The 13654-nt window shown below is 35.2% G+C and overlaps 1 protein-coding gene across 1 annotated transcript; it reads right to left on the reverse strand.

Annotated features, from left to right (window-relative positions):
* Positions 1-2821: 2821 nt before the first annotated feature.
* LOC134752636 (3-oxoacyl-[acyl-carrier-protein] reductase FabG-like) lies at positions 2822-3580 on the reverse strand. Its single transcript, XM_063688306.1, has one exon. The coding sequence runs from the start codon at positions 3578-3580 to the stop codon at positions 2822-2824; it is 759 nt and encodes a 252-aa protein (XP_063544376.1).
* Between the last annotated feature and the right edge of the window lie 10074 nt (positions 3581-13654).

A 13654-nucleotide genomic window follows, 5' to 3' on the forward strand; every position in this document is an offset into this window, starting at 1 on the left:
TACCTTATAGACAAACATATATATAAATTTCAAAAAACTTAAAAACTAAAAACTATTTTGGCGACAAAGCGGCGTGGCTCCGTTGAGTCGTTTGTGAGACGTAAAATATATCTCTTGGCAACAAGAAAATGACAAATATAACCATATCTTATCACAAAGCTACGTTAAATATACATATAATATATGTATAAGTATACACAAGCAGGGTTAATGAGGACAGGTAAATGGCACCGGAAAAATAAAAAAGGAAAAATTCATTAGGTAAATAAAAATCAAAAGAAAGCAATAATTAACCTTTATTTTTGTGAAACGTGTAAAATACATCTCTTGGCAACAAGAAAATGACAAATATAACCATATCTTATCACAAAGCTACGTTAAGTATACATATAATATATAAGTATACATAAGCAGGGTTAATGAGAACAGGTAAATGACACCGGAAAAATAAAAAAGGAAAAATTCATTAGGTAAACAAAAATCAAAATAAAACAATAATTAACCTTTCAGTTTGTAAAACGTGTAAAATACATCTCTTGGTAACAAGAAAATGACAAAGATAACCATATCTCATCACAAAGCGACGTTAAGTATACATATAATATAAATACATAAGCAGGGTTAATGAGAACAGGTAAATGACACCGGAAAAATAAAAAAGGAAAAATTAATTAGGTAAATAAAAATCAAAAGAAAGCAATAATTAACCTTTATTTTTGTGAAACGTGTAAAATACATCTCTTGGTAACAAGAAAATGACAAAGATAACCATATCTCATCACAAATCGACGTTAAGTATACATATAATATAAATACATAAGCAGGGTTAATGAGAACAGGTAAATGGCACCGGAAACATAAAACAAAGGAAAAATTCATTAGGTAAATAAAAATTAAAAAAAAACAATAATTAACCTTTATTTTTGTGAAACGTGTAAAATACATCTCTTGGCAACAAGAAAATGACAAATATAACCATATCTTATCACAAAGCTACGTTAAGTATACATATAATATATAAGTATACATAAGCAGGGTTAATGAGAACAGGTAAATGACACCGGAAAAATAAAAAAGGAAAAATTCATTAGGTAAACAAAAATCAAAATAAAACAATAATTAACCTTTCAGTTTGTAAAACGTGTAAAATACATCTCTTGGTAACAAGAAAATGACAAAGATAACCATATATTATCACAAAGCAACGTTAAGTATACATATAATATAAATACATAAGCAGGGTTAATGAGAACAGGTAAATGACACCGGAAAAATAAAAAAGGAAAAATTCATTAGGTAAATAAAAATCAAAAGAAAGCAATAATTAACCTTTATTTTTGTGAAACGTGTAAAATACATCTCTTGGCAACAAGAAAATGACAAATATAACCATATCTTATCACAAAGCTACGTTAAGTATACATATAATATATAAGTATACATAAGCAGGGTTAATGAGAACAGGTAAATGACACCGGAAAAATAAAAAAGGAAAAATTCATTAGGTAAACAAAAATCAAAAGGAAACAATAATACCTAACTTTAACCTTTCTGTTTGTGAAACGTGTAAAATACATCTCTTGGCAACAAGAAAATGTCGAATATAATCATAATATCTTATCACAAAGCTACGTTAAGTATACATATAATATATAAGAATACATAAGTAGGCTTAATGAGGACAGGTAAATGACACCGGGCGACATCCCGGCGGAGAGGGTGTGCTCCACTTGGGCCCGGATAAATACCAAACGGATTTGCATTTGCAAAAAGGATATAATAAAGTAAATTTACAGCCATCTATCGACACACGATTAAAACTAAAAATGAAGATGTAAAAAAATACCATAAAATGTATTTATATTATATGGATAAATGATTTTTTTGCATTAATTATTTTTATATGATTCTGACCCATGTTCTTTCACTGATATGCGTTAAAATTATTAAATAACAAACGAAACCGTCAACGCCAGTGATTTTGATGTTGCCAATGATGTTGCACCGCCTACAAGTTATCTGCTTTGCCCGAAGGTTGACTGGTAGAGAATGCCTTGTAGCATTAAAGGGGCCCACTGACTATCAGTCCGTCGGACGATATTGGCCTGTCAGTTGGAACAAAAATATGACAGTTCCGAACAACTGACAGGCCGATATCGTCCGGCGGACTGATAGTCAGTGGGCCCCTTATGACTGTGTCGATCGAGAGTGAGATCGAGGTGCGAGCGGGATGTCGCTATAATACGCGCAGCGTTGTCTCGCTCAAACTTCGGAGCGACGTGCGAATCGCCTCATTGTTATTTATTTTTTAGTAATTTTTAACAAAAAGGAATCAATGAGTTTGATCAAAACATTAAATTGTCATATTTTTAGGTTTTCTCTAGATATTGTTACAATTTTTTTATGGGGCGTATTAGACCTATGTTTGTAGACGGGCGAAAGTTGTTTAGTCAGCTTAGACCTCAAAATTGGTATTCATATTATTTGGCAACCATTTTATGATCTGAAAAGCGCTACGATTTTTTTAAAACCCTGCTGGTTGAACCCACGGCACCTTACCTAAGCCATTCAGGGTATTTTAAAAACTTTTAACTTTGTTATAGAAAAGGCTATAAGCCCGAATTTCCAGTATAAAAACCAAGAGGGAATAAAAATCTATTACATTTTGTTTTGTGTTTAATATTTGTTTCACCGTGTACATATAAATTTTATATTATGTTAAATTATTATACACAAATTACAGTGCGCCGCGTTAAATAAAGTCACAGTTATTAATAACATTTGTTACCCACCGAACATTTTTGCACTGTTATGTTTGTGTTTAATACTTTAAAAGAATACCGCTATCAGTAACATAGCTAGATCCAGTAACACTTTTAGCTTTGTCACTAGCTAAAAACAATATCACATCCCCAATCTCTTCATTCGTTGACAGAAAACCGAGAGCAGTATAGTTTTCCATCATTTTCTTACGTTCACTTTTACGGCTATTATCACCGCCGTTGTTAGTAATAAAATCGTTGTCTACTGGCCCAGGATTTACTGTATTCACTCTGATTCCTTCAGTTGCTAATTCTAAAGCTGCACATCTTGAAAAATGATCTAAAGCTGCTTTTGATACGTAATATGGTGCGCTCGTTGGTAATTTGCTTGGTCTAAATGCTGCAGCGCTTGAAACATTTACTATATTTCCCTTTGTCTTAGCTAAATATGGAGCAGCTAAGCTTGTAAGATGAATTACAGCTCGAACATTAGTCTTCATTACTTCATCGTACGCTTCTACAATTTTCCCGTCCATTATAGATCCTTGGGAAATAATGCCAGCGTTATTGACAAGTACATCCAACTTACCAAAATTATCGATGGTTTTTGGAATTACTGTTTCAGCTTCTTCTTCGATGGAGATATCAGCTTGGATGATGAGTGGTTTCTTGCCTGTTGCTTCGATTTTCTTGCCAATGTCGGTAAGTTTAGCAAGATTTCTGGCAACAATTGCTACATTGGCACCTTCTTTCGCAAAAAGGAGTGCCGCTGCTGCTCCGATTCCAGAGCTTGCACCCGTTACTTTGTTATTGAACATTTTTGGTGTTTTTATTTTATTTTATTTATGAGTAGTTTTTATTTATGATAGCAGCTAATATCCAGTCAATGCGAACTATTACTCGGATATGAGCTACTATCTTGGTAATTTGGGATTTTTTTAGTTACCTAATACCTAACGATAAGATAAAAATGATAAGACTTTGGTTGATATCTATTCTGGAATTTACGTACAAACATGTATTTTTAGATATACAAATGTGATTGTAAATAGTTATATCTAATCTTATTGAGAACGTGATGGCGTAAAATATATCACCACTTTCATTACATTTGCGAAATCTCTTTCATTTATACTTTATCGTACTTAACTGTAAATATTAATATCTGACATTAACTCAAGTCATTTTGACAATAAGTAAAATGACATCGAATAATAATTCAGTCTATTTAATTGTAATAGCTTTTATAATATTTAAAAATTACGTAACGTTACTATCTTACATACATCATAATTTTTTTGATATCGACATATATTATTACTTTTCCTAGCACTTTTAAACGTCAAACCAAATAGCACCAAGGTAAGGTATATATTATAATTTGTGTTTTTTTTAAAAGGGGCATAATTAAACACTGCTAGTTTTTGTATAAGGGGGAAAATAAGTAGTCAACCTAACCCCAAGTGGAACATACCACCCCATCCCCCTCTGGATATTGATTTTGGTTGTTAGGGATTTATTTATGACTATTAGCTCGTGAGGGCGCGTAATGAGTTCCTATCCATGACGTCACTATCAGGAACATTCGATGGGGGTAGACATATAACCTTTTAGGTGAAGATAAAAGTTTGTCGACCTCACACGAACGCCGCCGCCAATAAGCCGTTCCAATACAATAGGTTACTTTTAGATTTTGGGGGTAAACAACCAGACGTACTATCTTTTAGGTGAAGATAAAAGATTTCTGACCTTTTTGAGAACAAAGGCAGTGAAAGTTATGTTTCAAAATCAAGTCAAAATATTCTTCATTTAAGTAGAATCAGCTGCAACAGTTGCTCAGCGGGCGAAGTGTTCAAAATGATCATGACAAGGTAATTTTGAACACCTCGCTCGCTTAGCAACTTCTGCTACTGAGTTACGAGTAAGCCTAGCAACAACCACTTTTAAATTGTCACGAGCTTCTTTAAGATTTATGTACCCAGACCGGTTTGCACATTCTTTGACCCATGCCACCGTGACCGGATAGCCGAGCGGTTCAGGCACCTGTCCGGTAAACGGGGTACGCTGGTTCGATTCCAGCTCTGGACACTGGAGGCTTTGGTCATTTTTTCCTTCGTATATGACATTTATTTCAGTTTATAGTTTAAATAGTAGTGTGTCTACTTGAAAAACCACAAATTAAAATATTTTCATAGAAAATAATTTAATTTGTTCTTAGAGTTGCACATTTTTGTTCAAAAATCTTAACGTTACATCTACTTTTGTTTAATTTTTCAAATAAATGTTGGTTAGAAACCAACATATTTCGTACACTTTCCTTTTTAGGGTTCCGTACCGAAAGGGTAAAAACGGGACGGGATTACTAAGACTTCGCTGTAAGTCTGTCTGTCACCAGGCTGTATCTCTCGAACCATGATAGCTAGACAGTTGAAATTTTCGCAGATGATGTATTTCTGTTGCCGCTATAACAACAAATACTAAAAATAGAATAAAATAAATATTTAAGTGGGGCTCCCATACAACAAACGTGATTTTTCTGTTGTTTTTTGCGTAATGATACGGAACCCGTCGTGCGCGAGTCCGACTCGCACTTGGTCGGTATTTTACTTCACTGCCACATTTGTATTAGGAGTCACAAGAAGTTACGTTCTCATGTTAAGATGACATTCAGAAATGACATGAAATTTGACATGGACATTCAACTTGAATGTCCATGTCAAATTTTATTGATTCAAGTAACATACTTACAGATATGCCTGGTAGTACTTTCGTTGAATTTATCCTTCCATAGAAAATGGACAAGCCAAAATGTATGAAACAGCCAAAAATTTTTTCGCGATTTCGGGGCTGGTCCCATAGTAAAAGTTGCTCAGTATAATCCCAAAACCTCCCTGGCAACGGGATTGCACTTATTTTTTAGCCACCGTGTATATATTTCTTACATTTCCGTTTTTTCCACACTTTAATAACATCTTCCACAAATTAATAAATCATTGAAGATTTCCAACTAATTAGCCCTAGACAAAGTCTAGTCTAGGTATCATTTAAAACCCATAAAACTGTCTAGTCCAGTCAAAAATCTCATTACTCATTCCCTGTGTTAAGAGTCCCCGGCAAGCTCGGCCGAATTTCACCTTCCCATACAAACGGAGATTCGTTCTAATTTTAAAACTACGTGTTGGATTGTAATGAAACTTTGCACATACAATGAGGTATATCTAGGTCTGTAATTAGTTTATATAGCTCTAGTATATAAAACAAAAGAAATAGAGCAAAAACAAGTTTTGTATGAAAAACTTAAATTCGCTGTATTTTTTTAAATATTTATCTGAACCTACATAAACTAATTACAGACATAGATATACCTTATCCTATTGTAAGTACAAAGTTTCAGAGCAAACTAGCTAGTCGTTTTAAAATGAGAGCGTAACTACGCAGCATTCTGGGTATGTAACGCTTTTCCTTGGCAAGAACCAGAGGCTTATCAAACTTGATTGAGTGATTGGCTTTATCCATGACATGCTCACAGACAGCAGACCTAGGTGAAGAAGAGAATGCTGCGCGAGGCCATTGAGATTAAGAAATATCCAAACTTTAATAGGGAAGATGGCTTTTCTCTACCACCAGCTTGGGATCCTGTAGTCCATCTGATAAAGGAGCAAGCGAGACATAGACTGTGAGACCTTAGTGTTGGATGATGCTCGACATTCTGATGTTTTGAAAAGATGTGTCCCGCCGAGTTTGTTGCCGGTCCCATATTGGGATACCCTCCTACAATTTAGGAGGGAATTAAATCTTCTCGGGTCCGTGGTGTAGGGTTGGAGCCGGCGTAGTTTTTATCGCGTATATATATATATCTTTACTTGAAAATAATTGTAGTGTATAACTAGCCTTATGAACCGATTTTGCATGTACAACCAGCCTTAAAGTTTGTAGTCTATGATTGTTCGTTATTTTAGTATGTGGGTATTTTTGCACTTTGTAATTTTTCCTCAGTCACCCGTTGACCACGAACGCTGTAAAGAGTTCGAAACGTCGGGATGTATTATAAATTCAATATACGCGATATAATCCGTTTTCATAGTTTTATTTCATGAGTAACTATCGCGGTAACCAAACACAATATTATAATCAATCAATCAATTTATTTTGCTATAATAGGGGTTGGTTTACAGGTGTTATTACAATAAGTATTTTTATGTACACTCCTTAATTAGCCATAATCTATAGCATGCAAAATATTCACAATTATTTACATATGTACAAATACAATTAAATTTAAACTTAATTAAAAAATAAATAATATTATGAGCCCATTAATAAATATTTCTAACCTTATTGCATTATAATATACATTAATATAGCAAAAAATCATTCAATTTATAAAATCTGCGTTTTAAAAGCCACTCACGTATTTTTTTATTAAATTGGTTATCGGGCACTTCTTTAAGCTGTTGTGGTATTTTATTATATATGTTTACACACATACGTTTGCTGGTAGAATTATGATTTCAATTGATACATATCTAATAAATAGCATTTATTTGGATTTAATTGTAATGTTTTACAGTTAATAATCTCCTCGCATTGGTGTGGTGAAAATTTTCTCTTTCAAAGTTTGAGCCCTTGCGCCCTGAAATCGTCACAATTTTAGACTCTTTCTCTTGCTTATGTATCAATATTAGCATGAGGATTTAAACAATCAACTTTGCCCCAAGATATATACAGTGGTACTACGTAAACAAAATTAATAACTAGCTTAAATCTAAAATAGGCCCTTGAGGCATTGTACCAAGGATGCTGGCGGCATTTCCCCGCTGTATCGCAATGCTGATACGTTGTTCGAGAAAGCCGCCAGCTCTTCGGTCACCAGTTACGTCAACCAGACGCTTCGCGATTTCTGCAAACAACTTATGCGCGCTGGGACCCCATGGACCTAGAGTTTCAACAAATGTATGTAAATAAATGAATAAAAAATACTTTGCCCCTAAACCAAATACCTAACTAAATATTCTTGCAAACTAAACTACGAAGCATCGTTATTTTAAACTTCATTGCACATAAAAAAGAGCACAACAGGCGGACTTAATGTCACTATAGGCATTCTCTACCAGTCAAACATAGGGCAAAACAGAAAAGCGTCAATGTGGATTTATTCTTTTTTTGTAAGTACATACTCCAAAATCTTCACTTCGAAGTATAAAGCAAATCACCAAACAAACTCAAGAGTTTAATTATCGTTCCCCAAAATCCATACGTCAACTTTTATTAATACCTTCAACGACTCTTTCAATAATCTTTTCTTTGGGGAACTCCCCCTAAATCGGCTTCGCAAATACCTTTACATTTACTAAGGACCACGGATTTAAATAGAACCTAGATCGTACTACAGTTACTTACGAGTATTTTGCTAATTGAAATTGTCTTCGGTTACCGCGATAGTTTCTCATGAAATTAAACTATGAAAACGGATTATATCGCGTATATTCAATTTATAATACATCCCGACGTTTCGAACCCATGTTGCCGGTCCCATATTGGGATACCCTGCTACAATTTAGGATTGATCTTCTCGGGTCAGAGGTGTAGGGTTGGAGCCGGCGTAGCTTTATCGCGTGGCGTGGTATATACCTATATCTTTACTTTTATTGTATACTTAGACTTATGAACCGATTTTGCATGTACAACCAGCCTTAAAGTTTGTAGTTTATGATGGTTCATTATTTTTGTATGGTATTTTTGCACTTTGTAGCTTATCCTCAGTCACCCGTTGACCACGAACGCTGTAAAGGGTTCGAAACGTCGGGATGTATTATAAATTGGAGTTGTATATAGTGTATATAAAATTAACAACCCTTATCGGACTTCGGTTCACAAGCACAAAATCCGCCCGGAGAGACTATTCTCTTTTGCCCTCTACATAAAAGCCATAAAGCTGTAATAGCTAATTTGTAAGCGATTTGGTTCAACTGTTATGCTTATAAATGTAATAAATAAACAATAAAGGGGCCCACTGACTATCAGTCCGCCGGACGATATCGGCCTGTCAGTTAGAACAAAAATTTGACAGTTCCGAACAACTGACATGCCGATATCGTCCGGCGGACTGATAGTCAGCGGGCCCCTTCACGAATAAACAAAGTCATTGCTTTAATAATTAAAACGAGATGCAGTTCTCTACTTCGACTTCTATTTCGGTCACAATTTTTGTTCGTATTCCGCACTCCAGAATACAAATACCTCCATATGTACTTAATCCATAAATAGCCTTTTGAAATCCGAGTACGACATCGTATTATAATTCACAAACGAAATTGTGAGGTTTCAGATTTTAATCCGAAAAATCGATGTACCTTTTCGGGTAATTTTGGGCTAATTATACGTCAGAGGTGAAGTGGGTATAACAGAAGTGAGTTACTATTTGTTCTCGATGAAAGATGATTTAGTTTAATTCCCCATTTCTGCTCCTCGTCAATTAAGAATTGTTTCCATTTTATAGAAAAGTGCTTTATACACTTTCAATGGGGTTGGCCGGTCGAAATAATTAGCAGATGGCGCCAGCATAGCCTGCCCTGTCAAACCCTAGAATTGTGTTTTTTAATGCCCTGGATGCCAGCATTGCCAGCCCTTTAAGCCAAATCTCATAGAAAACGGGGCAAGCTATGATGGCGCCATCTCTGCAAACCTTTGACAGTTGCCTACCCCATTATTTTAAAATCAACAAAAACTCATTATGACGTCATAATGCTCTTGTGTATGTAAGAGGGTGTAGATGCATGCGGCAAACTGTGGCTGCGACCACCGTCATTCTCAGAAATATATTAGTTCACAAATCCCTGCCTTGCGTTTGACTTGTGCGGCTTGTGCCTCCCGTTCCAAATACGAGGATGGGCTTTTTTATACTACGTCGGTGGCAAACAAGCAAACGGCCCGCCTGATGTTAAGCAGTCTCCGTAGCCTATGTACACCTGCAACCCCAGAGGAGGAGGAGGAGGAGGAGGAGGGGGTTGAGTATTAGGGTCGAGAGAGAGTAGGGTCGGGGGTAATCAACGCAGAGTATTCAGGGTGCACTCACGGAGAAAGTCGCCGATACCGGCCCAGACAGCTAGGGGTGAAAATATTACTTATTAGAGCGGAGCGGAGCGGATCGAAGTGAAGCGGAGCAGAACGAAGCGGAGTTTAGCAAAGCGAAGCGGACCAGAGCGAGGCGAAGCGGATCAGAACACCGGAGCGCAGCGGAGCGGAACAGCGGAACAGAGCGAAGCGGAGTGGTATGTGGAGCCGCATTCAGATTCCATGTTAAGACAGTATAATATCGAGTGAGTTAGCATCGAGAACCGCTAGTAGGGCCGGGGGTAATCAACGCAGAGTATTCAGGGTGCACTCAGGGAGAAAGTCGCCGATACCGGTCCAGACAGGTAGGGGTGGATATAGATATAATTCTAAGTTATCATACGAACATCGTTTAAACTCAAAGAGAGCTAAAGCTATTATGACCAACGGTACTTTTCAGGGTTCCGTACCCAAAGGGTAAAAACGGGACCCTATTACTAAGACTCCGCTGTCCGTCCTTCCGCCTGTCCGTCTGTCTGTAACCAGGCTATCTCATGAACCGTGATAGCTAGACAGTTGAAATTTTCACAGATGATGTAATTCTGTTGCCGCTAACAAATAAGTACTAAAAAGTACGGAAACCTCGGTGCGCGAGTCCGACTCGCACTTGGCCGGTTTTTTTGATGTCTTTATGTTTAGTTGTTTATAGCGATATTTAAGATAAGCGAGTAAGCAACCTGCCCGTGCATACATATACATGGATGAATGAATATAGATACACTTCAAGTTACTGATAAGTTTGTTAATTAATGATAACTTTGTTTTCCGCTTACTGCTCCTACACTAGCTACTTTAGATTAGAAATTATTTATGAAATAAAACTATGAAAACGGATTATATCGCGTATATTGAATTTATAATACATCCCGACGTTTCGAACTCTTTACAGCGTTCGTGGTCAACGGGTGACTGAGGAAAAATTACAAAATGCAAAAATACCCACATACTAAAATAATGAACAATCATAGACTACAAACTTTAAGGCTGGTTGTACATGCAAAATCGGTTCATAAGGCTAGTTATACACTATAATTATTTTTCAAGTAAAGATATATATATATACGCGATAAAAATAAACTATGCCGGCTCCAACCCTACACCACGGACCCGAGAAGATTTAATTCCCTCCTAAATTGTAGGAGGGTATCCCAATATGGGACCGGCAACAAACTCGGCGGGACACATCTTTTCAAAACATCAGAATGTCCAGCATCATCCAACACTACGGTCTCACAGTCTATGTCTCGCTTGCTCCTTTATCAGGTGGACTACAGGATCCCAAGCTGGTGGTAGAGAAAAGCCATTTTCCCTATTAAAGTTTGGATATTTCTTAATCTCAATGGCCTCGCGCAGCATTCTGGGTATGTAACGCTTCTCCTTGGCAAGAACCAGAGGCTTATCAAACTTGATTGAGTGATTGGCTTTATCCATGACATGCTCACAGGTCCGTGGTGTAGGGTTGGAGCCGGCATAGTTTATTTTTATCGCGTATATATATATATCTTTACTTGAAAAATAATTATAGTGTATAACTAGCCTTATGAACCGATTTTGCATGTACAACCAGCCTTAAAGTTTGTAGTCTATGATTGTTCATTATTTTAGTATGTGGGTATTTTTGCATTTTGTAATTTTTTCTCAGTCACCCGTTGACCACGAACGCTGTAAAGAGTTCGAAACGTCGGGATGTATTATAAATTCAATATACGCGATATAATCCGTTTTCATAGTTTTATTTCATGAGTAACTATCGCGGTAACCGAAGACAATATTATAGAAATTATTTAATTAAGGTAGGGCACTCAAGGTCTATTAACACATTGCTTATTATTACATCAATTTTGTATATGACTGTTTGTTGCCTAAAAAAAAAAAAAAAAAAAAAAAAAGATAGTCCTACTTAAGATAGTTAAAATTAAGAGAATTTTTGCAGTCCCTTACAACTTTGTTTCGTGCATTAAGTAATACATGTATGAACATGAACAGTCAGATGTAGAGAGATGTGACCCAACCTGCATGGACTGATTGTATCCAGGGGGGGTCACCTCTCTCTACATCTGACTGTACACATATAAGTAACTAGTATAAGTCAAAGTTAAAGTCAAAGTCAAAATATTCTTTATTCAAATAGGCCTAGTAACAAGCACTTTTAAATTGTCAAGTTTTACAAATATTACCTTAATTTAAATATCAGAGCAATTTATTGATGCAGTTTTTATTGTTCTTAAAAACATTGAATTATTATAGATATGTCAAACTTAATAATAAGAATTTCACAAAAGGATCGTCAAACACCAGAATTGTATAAAAAATTAGTCTAGAAACTTTCTAGAATAAAAATCTAAATGTCAAAAAATACGGATTACCTTAATATAGGTATTCATTGAATTATCAATTTCATCATTATTAACATAATAATAAATAATTAATTATTAAGAATATAGAAAGTAGTTCTAATGATAGATCAGGCAACTTTTCAAAACACTAAAAATTATCCACATATTAAATCACATTTAGAAACGGGTCTATCGCGAATTTATTTTGTTACCTTTATTTACCGACGTTTCGTTTTTTTCTAAATGTGATTTAATATGTGTTCAAACCGCGAAAGTTTTAAATGTTATACTAAAAATTATCGTTTACTTGGTAACGTTTAATCCTAAAACATTTTATTTACCGTTTAAAATATATTCAATAAGATGTCAATTTAAACTTGTACGTAATCCTTGTTAGAAATATTATAGCCCATCACCGGGAAAACTTTCATGTTGTTTAAAATTTAACCCGTTCAAAGTTCAACCTCGCAAAAAACTTTCCCAAGCGTGTTTTAGTGTTACGGCCATAAATAATAGTGTAAAAGGTTTTTTTAAGGGGCTTGACGTGAAGTGCGGCTGAAAAGTGCTACCAGATACACCCATTTAGATAGGTAAGTTAGTTTTTACAAACGTTTTAAGCTCGGTTCTCCATACAAACGTAGTTATGCTCTTATTTCAAAACGAGTAGCTTGTATGCTCTGAAACTTTTTACTTACAATAGGATAAGGCATATCTATGTCTGTAATTAGTTTATATAGCTTTAGATACCAGAGTTAAAAAAATACAGCGAATTTAAGTTTTTCATGCAAAACTTGATTTTGCTCTATTTCGCTTGTTTTATAAACTGGAGCTATATAAACTAATTACAGACCTAGATATTCCTCATGTCATTGTATGTGCAATGTTTCATTACAATCCAACACGTAGTTTTAAAATGAGAATGAAACTCCGTTTGTATGGGAAGGTGCAATTCGGCCGGACTTGCCGGGGACTCTTAATGTCTACCTTATCAGTTTATAAAAAAAATGATTTTGGTTTTAATTTATTTATTACACAATAAACGATTAGGTACAGTATTACCAAAGATAAATATAACTCCGTAATAGATGGATACAGTGTAAGGAAAAAACGTGCCTCGAAAATCACGAAAATTTGATTCTCGATCAGATGGCGCCACTAGTTTTGGCCTACTCTCGTATACATGGCGTTGACTGTTTCGTTTGTTATTTATAGTTTTAACGCATACCAGTGAAAGAACATGGGTCAAAATCATATAAAAATAATCAATGCAAATAAAAAAACGGAAGGGACGACACTACTTACTCTTACTCTTTTTAATATTTTTATTAATTTTTAATACTGTTTTTTTTTGCACTTGATACTATATGCTATATGTATGCTAGTACATATTTATTTTATTGTATGATACTATTGATGTATTTTAGTTATTCGTACACGTTAATA

This window comes from Cydia strobilella, chromosome 25 (genome assembly GCF_947568885.1).
Source record: "Cydia strobilella chromosome 25, ilCydStro3.1, whole genome shotgun sequence".
Lineage (NCBI taxonomy): Eukaryota > Metazoa > Arthropoda > Insecta > Lepidoptera > Tortricidae > Cydia > Cydia strobilella.

Excerpts from the sequence above, each read along its gene's own strand:
- LOC134752636 (XM_063688306.1), bottom strand. The coding sequence starts at position 3,580 with ATGTTCAATAACAAAGTAACGGGTGCAAGCTCTGGAATCGGAGCAGCA.